Here is a 7,299-nt window from a genome sequence, read left to right as displayed (position 1 = left end):
TGTCTTACTTACATGATTACTTAATACTCTATCTGTATATTGATGTTACTTTTAAGATATTATTAGAGAACTAAACTAGAGTTAATATAATCAATTGATATCCAAATGCTAGAAGACTATAAGTAGAATAATAAATTAATGTCGAGTCAATCAATTCATATATTATCAGCAATTAAAATAATACAAATATATAACTATGGTTATATAAAGAGAGAGCTAAAAGTAAATTAATCAATAATTATAATAATTGAAATACATAAGAAAGTTATACATCTAAATGATATGCAAGTCAATCGGTTTAATCAAAAGTGTAGTTGAATAAAATACCATTAAACATGCGCTACTAAAATGCATAGCTATAGAAAAATATGGTATACAACATTATAGTATTCTGATTACAATTTAAGATAAATTACTTGGAATAGGGCTGGTTTTATTCTATAATTAATCAAACTATTATCTTCTATGTTGTTCGTATACCATATGTTTAATGCCTCTTGTTACCAGTGAGATTAATAAGCCGCCTTACCCAAACCATTTGAAGATCAAAAATAAATGATGTGTTGTCATATCTCCCTGCGCGTCGCCTCCCTATGCCTTTGTATCCGTGCCACTGAGCACACAGAATTCATCAACATGTTACTATGCCGAAAAAGATCCATTGTTCGACATGCCGGATAGAACTTATTTAAATGCAGATGCCGTTCACTGAGAGAATCACTCTGATTGCTGTCGCTGTGCTATATACACGTCGTGAGTGCTTGTTTCCTATCTCGATCGCACATCGCACAAGGATCTAAAAAGGAATAACTATCTGGGATTTTTGTATTTTTTTGTAGTGCTGCCTGCTCGCTTAACCCAATACTCAAAACCTTAAGCCAAAATGTGTGACGAAGAGGCATCAGCTCTGGTTGTGGACAATGGATCCGGCATGTGCAAGGCTGGCTTTGCTGGCGACGATGCGCCACGCGCTGTCTTCCCATCCATTGTGGGCCGTCCACGTCACCAGGGTGTGATGGTCGGCATGGGTCAGAAGGATTGCTATGTGGGTGATGAGGCGCAGAGCAAGCGTGGTATTCTCTCCTTGAAATATCCCATCGAGCATGGCATCATCACCAACTGGGATGATATGGAGAAGGTCTGGCATCACACCTTCTACAATGAGCTGCGCGTTGCCCCCCGAGGAGCATCCCGTCCTGCTCACTGAGGCCCCACTGAACCCCAAGGCCAATCGCGAGAAGATGACACAGATCATGTTCGAGACCTTCAACTCGCCAGCCATGTATGTGGCCATCCAGGCTGTGCTCTCCCCTGTACGCCTCCGGTCGTACCACGGGTATTGTCTTGGACTCTGGTGATGGTGTCTCGCACACTGTGCCCATCTATGAAGGTTATGCCCTGCCCCATGCCATTCTGCGTCTGGATCTGGCTGGTCGCGATTTGACCGACTATCTGATGAAGATCCTCACCGAGCGTGGTTACTCTTTCACCACCACCGCTGAGCGTGAAATTGTGCGCGACATCAAGGAGAAGTTGTGCTATGTTGCTCTCGACTTTGAGCAGGAAATGGCCACAGCTGCTGCCTCCACCTCTTTGGAGAAGTCTTACGAGTTGCCCGATGGCCAGGTCATCACCATTGGCAACGAGCGTTTCCGCACACCCGAGGCTCTTTTCCAGCCCTCGTTCTTGGGCATGGAATCGTGCGGTATTCACGAGACTGTCTACCAGTCGATCATGAAGTGCGATGTGGACATCCGCAAGGATCTGTATGCCAACAATGTGCTGTCTGGTGGTACCACCATGTATCCAGGTAACTAACCTGAACTATTTGAAATTGTAATAGATACTTAATTGAATTCTTTGCATCTCAGGTATTGCTGATCGTATGCAGAAGGAAATCACTGCCCTGGCCCCATCGACAATCAAGATCAAGATCATTGCCCCACCAGAGCGTAAATACTCCGTCTGGATCGGTGGTTCCATTCTGGCCTCTCTGTCCACCTTCCAGCAGATGTGGATCTCCAAGCAGGAGTACGATGAATCCGGTCCCGGCATCGTGCACCGCAAGTGCTTCTAAGCAATCAAACAACAAACGAAACAACAACAGCAGCAAAAACAACAACTACAACGAGAACAACCAGAAAACGACGCAGAACAACAACAAGTGGCGTTTATATATAGCCTATATGAGAAGATCTTATACGCATATCTTATATCTGACATTGGGTATATGTTTAGCAATAGGCAGGCGAGCTGCATCTGGGCGCCAGCAAAAGTATCTTTAAAATTATATTTAGTTGAAGAAGTTGAGAGGAACGATACGATGGAGAAGTATAAGAAGATTGAGGTAATGGTGAAAGTGGAGAAGGAGAAGCAGAAGGAGGAAGACAAGAGACCCCTGAAACGAGCAGGCAGAGCATCTTTTATATTTAGTTTTGATTTTGATTTCGATTTGGATTTTAATTTGTTTCTAAGTTACACACGGAGCTGACCAAAAAAAAAAATAAAAATAAGATAGACAATCGGATGTACAATAAAACCATATAATATGTGTCCAAAATGACAACCAACCAACAAACAAACAAACGAAGCAAGCAAAACATGCCGTCAAACAATTCGATGGAAAATCTGCGAAAGTTTTTTAATTACACCCGGTCAACGACTGGGGGAAATTCTTTTGCCACAAACCATAAACGAAAACCGTCAATCAGTAAACTTTTCTAGTAGCTGTCTCTCCCTCGCTATCCTATTCCATACTCAAATCTGTATGTGTATCTGCTGCCGTAAACGTATCCGTATCTGTATCCACAATAGGGGACAACCTAAATTGCCAGCCGGACTAACTACGCAGTTTGCTCAGCTGTCAAATTTTTCGGCTCAACTTGGTCGCATATCTCACGGAAGTTCCTCAACTTGTCCAGATGTCGGTGTCGGTGTCTGTGTTTGTATTTGTGTTGCTTGCCATGATTTATGCCTCGTCTGAGTGACTATATGACCGTGTACATATGTCTTACGACGTCATGTATCAGCTGTGTGAGTAGAGAGCAACTTAATGCTTGTTATGCTTCCCTTCGCTTACATGTTATATATCTATATATAAATATGTGTGGTGCATAGTTGAAATATTCACTGCAATGGCAAAGTTGTGCAGTAACTTTAAAAACAACATGCTAAAGACATAAAACCAACAATGAACAGCTCAAAAAGTGTTGTAGCTGTCACTTGGCCAAAAAGTTTATTGTGGTTACGAACTGGGCCAATGCAGGTGCAAAAACCGCTATGTAATTACTTTGGTCAACACGAACAAAAACTTTTCACCGCAATCAACACAAAAAAAAAAGGTGATGACAAAAAGACTGGGAACTTCTATTAGAATTCGGAAGAGTGAAACTAACTAATTGAGTTGACAAACTAGTAGTTGGCACAACTGTTTGACAAAGCGGGTTAACAGGTTTGAGCAAATAGAAATACATTCTTAAATTCTCGAAAGTATTCACTCTTGACGCAACGTTCCATTCAAATTGCGTACTTACAGTTTTTGACTAACTTTAAATATATTAGAAACACAACTAAGCAAAAGTTAAACGATTAACTTTACAAACTTCAAAAATATTTGGTCTTCAACTAAGCCAAAGTTAAAGCAAGTATATATCTTAGACAACTGAAATAGTATTGAATAGATGTGCTTATTATACTCGAATGTATTCACTCTTGTTGCAACATTCCATTCAAATTGAAGTGAATACATTCTGATAATTTCGAGATAATAGAATTCTATTATGAATGCTTAGTCCGCCCTGACCAACAACTTAAATGTCAATTGCATGCATTTTCTATAGATATCAAATGACGCATACGCAGTGTGTGTCAGGAAGTTTACATTTGTCCAACGGTCAGTCAATGTCTGCTTCCTCTGACCTCTGGCTCTCCTGATTTGCGGTTCACATGTGTGTCTATTGTTATTGCCGCTCCATTTAGCCAACATTTGCCCATTGACAACCCGAGTGCGGTATCATTATTTAGCCAAAACTGAATCACAGAAATTAGGGCCAAACAATTGGGTCAGGTTAAAAGGCTCTTGGCTCTGAAAACAGGCGTTCAGTCACCAGTTGGTCAGCCACTCAATCAATCAGCACAGAACGGAAACCAACTGGAGACAACGGGACAGCAGCAGCTAAATGCAGCAGCGGGGAGTCTTTGGGACTATCAACAAATATCAGGCGTTTGCATTTGCTTTTGCTTTTTGCAATGGGGCCCATTTAATAAAATGCCTGGCAGTTAGTAGAAAGCCGTTAGCTTTTGTTATTCGACGCTGTTTCTGGGCATTTTGCATACGCCTTTCCGTCTACCCGCCAACGCTTTGCCACCAAGTGGAATGGCAGCGCCCACAATGTTGCACTTATTCCCCTTAGACAACAAAGCAATCAAGTGGGGTATATGAAAATCGAAGCTACTTTCTTTGTTTTCTGCATAGAATGCTTCTTCTAGTATTTGTTAAATATTATAGATTAGTAATTAAAAGTTTAAAAATAAATTTCATTACATTTCTTACTTGCATTCATAAAATTGTATACATATATCACATTATTTTGGTGTTAGATTTTGTTAGATATCAATTCAACCTTGTGCAGACTGCCCTTAGTCAGTGGTAATAAATAAATATAGTAAATAAATTCGAACAATTTTATTAGCAATTAAATTAGTTATATTTTAAATTTATTCTTCTGTGGACTGTCCATAGATAACGCTAATTAAAATACGTTGCCTAAATTGAAAGAATTTATTAATCAATTTATTTGATTTTCAAATAAAAACAATTATTTTTAATTTTCTAAAATATTTTTTTAGCATTTAGTACTCTACGAATTGTAACAGAGTATTACTTAGTCGCAATAAAAGATATTAGCAACACATGTTTGTTGCTGTTTAACACTCTTGTATGAGCATTAAATTGAATTTAATTGCAGCTGGCGTCCAGTTGGGATCTGTTGGGCTGTTGTTGCTGTTGTTACTGCTGTTTGTTTTGCTTGTTTGCTGCATTCATTTTGTGAAAATTGTTTTGTATTTTGTAACTATTACATAACTGAGTTGCTATTCAGTTTGCCCATTGTGCTTGTTCTAGCTTGTTGATTTTATGCTAATTTAATGCACTTGGTCAGTTTCCTATCTCTCTTCCATCTCTTATCAGCCATCAGCCATCGTATATCGCCCATTGTCCGCCCCTTTCATTGATATCAATATAATTTGCTGCTAATGCGAAGTGCAAACGCAACGCATTATTTGCCATTTTCATTATGTAAATTTTCGCAAGCGATGCGCACACAAATATTGACATTAAAGCCAAGCTAACGAGTTTGAGGGGCACACAGGAAGTGTTGAGACTCGAACGGAACTTGGACGTGACTTGGACATGACATGAACGGGAACGTAAACGAGAACGTGAGTTGAGCTCGACGGCGCTTGCTCGTTGCTTTTGACAAGCTAACAAATTGTTTTTCCGGCTTGAGGTGCACCACATGCAAACAGGAAATTAATAAACAAAAGAAACCCAACCCCATTACAACCAACAACAAACCCCAAAACTGACCCTAACAGATTTTCACTTCGACTTCGACTTCAACTCCGACATCGACATCGCCTCAATTCGTATCAACCATCACCGTCATCAGCTTTTACATTTAACTTAAATGTAACTTTATGATTCTGATGCCCAAAACAGACAAGCGAGAAAACCTTTTCAAACCATCAGCTGTTACAATGAATCCATAACTTTGTCCTCAGATACATTCTGTTTTAAGTAACTGGGTTGATAATATTTGTTATTGGCAGTGCTAAACGAGTTTTCTTGTACTATTGAATTTGAATTTATTTTATTAAATAAAGAAAAAATAACAAGGTTTCAATAAAATTTGGCAGTCGAAGCTAAATGTACAATTTTATTTTATTTTATATTTATTTAACTGTAAGAAATTTACAACTGTCTGGTAAAAAAAAACAAAAAATTCAATTTTTAATTTAATTTAAATTTTATTTACAGAACCTTTTATTCAAAAAATGGCTACAAAAGCTAATGAAAATAACAATTAAAGCATCTTAAATATTTGTCGCCATAAACCAAAATTTAAGAGCTTTAAAAAGTGTTTAACGAACCAAGCTTATTCAAAACTCATGAACCGAACCGAAGTCAATCTAAAATCTTGTATATTGCAACCCTGGTTAGTACACACATTACATTTCTTTTTTTTTTGAGCTTTTTCAATAATCGCAGTACTTAATTAGACGCAGCCATTAATTGAATTAAAAGCGCACATAACATACTATATACACAAAGATAATTTGAGAAGTAGCAGAGAGAGAGAGAGAGAGAGAGAGATAGTAGAGAAGAGAGGAGGGAGAAGTGAATGGTAGAATCTCATCAATGTTGTCAACGTTCAACGTTCGTTGTGGGTCCCAATGCAAAGAGCTTTTAACGTTGCCATGGAGTTGGCATATCCTTTCAGAAGGATGCGTGCTTATCGCCAAGGCGGCATTGCTGCAAAGTTTATGAAGCCGCGTACACCCACACACATACACATGCCTCTTACCTTTATAAATAAGCCCTGAAGAGAAGACAGGGACAGGAAGGAAGGATAGAGAGAGAGCCTGGGCTGCTTTTGGTTTTGTTTGGTTGTTGTTTGCCGTGGCTCGCTACACTTCACTGGCTGCGCCAACATTGACAAAGATGCAATAATCGCTTCATTCCAGCTATAAGCCTTAAAGCTGCCAATGCAGTCATGTATAGGCGTCTGCAGCAACGCAATACGACTAGTAGTTAGGTGCTTTGCCATCTGATGAGCAGCAACTGAATTGAAAAGGGCTGCGAATATGCCATAAGGGGCACACACAGATATATATGAGAATGTGTATGTGCGTTGCGTTCATCACAATTCATCCTTGACTGAAGCTGATGCATTGCAACAGTTTGCATTATCCCGACTCACTCTCTTTCTCTCTCTTTTGAACTGTCTTCTTCAGCTGGTCGATATTTCATTGCTCATTGGCTCAGCTCAATTCAACTTCAATCCATTGGCACCTTGCTCGACTAATCCCACTGACACTTCTTTCTTTTTGCTTTTCTTACGTTTTTTTGTGTCTAGTGTTTGCTTGTTAAATTTTCCCACGTGCTCACTAATTTGTGTGCAAATTATGTCTTCAGTTTATTTTCTTTTCTTGTAAACTGGTTCAAACAATTTCGTGAGCTCAACTTAAAGAGTGCACTTCTATTCTGTAATGTCAACGCATATTGCACTTGGTTGATTT

General features: G+C 39.1%; 1 protein-coding gene across 1 annotated transcript; it reads left to right on the top strand.

The window, feature by feature from the left end:
* The first annotated feature begins 646 nt into the window (after positions 1-646).
* Positions 647-2,253, top strand: LOC133841676 (actin, larval muscle). Its single transcript, XM_062274320.1, is given in 5 exon segments — positions 647-753; positions 840-1,177; positions 1,179-1,310; positions 1,312-1,810; positions 1,872-2,253. Coding segments are annotated over 4 exon segments (1,131 nt in total). The 5' UTR covers positions 647-753; positions 840-883; the 3' UTR covers positions 2,078-2,253.
* The last annotated feature ends 5,046 nt before the right edge of the window (positions 2,254-7,299 follow it).

The sequence above is a fragment of the Drosophila sulfurigaster genome, chromosome 3 (assembly GCF_023558435.1).
Source record: "Drosophila sulfurigaster albostrigata strain 15112-1811.04 chromosome 3, ASM2355843v2, whole genome shotgun sequence".
Lineage (NCBI taxonomy): Eukaryota > Metazoa > Arthropoda > Insecta > Diptera > Drosophilidae > Drosophila > Drosophila sulfurigaster.
The sequence above is the reverse complement of the archived record's forward strand: the minus strand, read 5'-3'. Positions and strand labels throughout refer to the sequence as shown.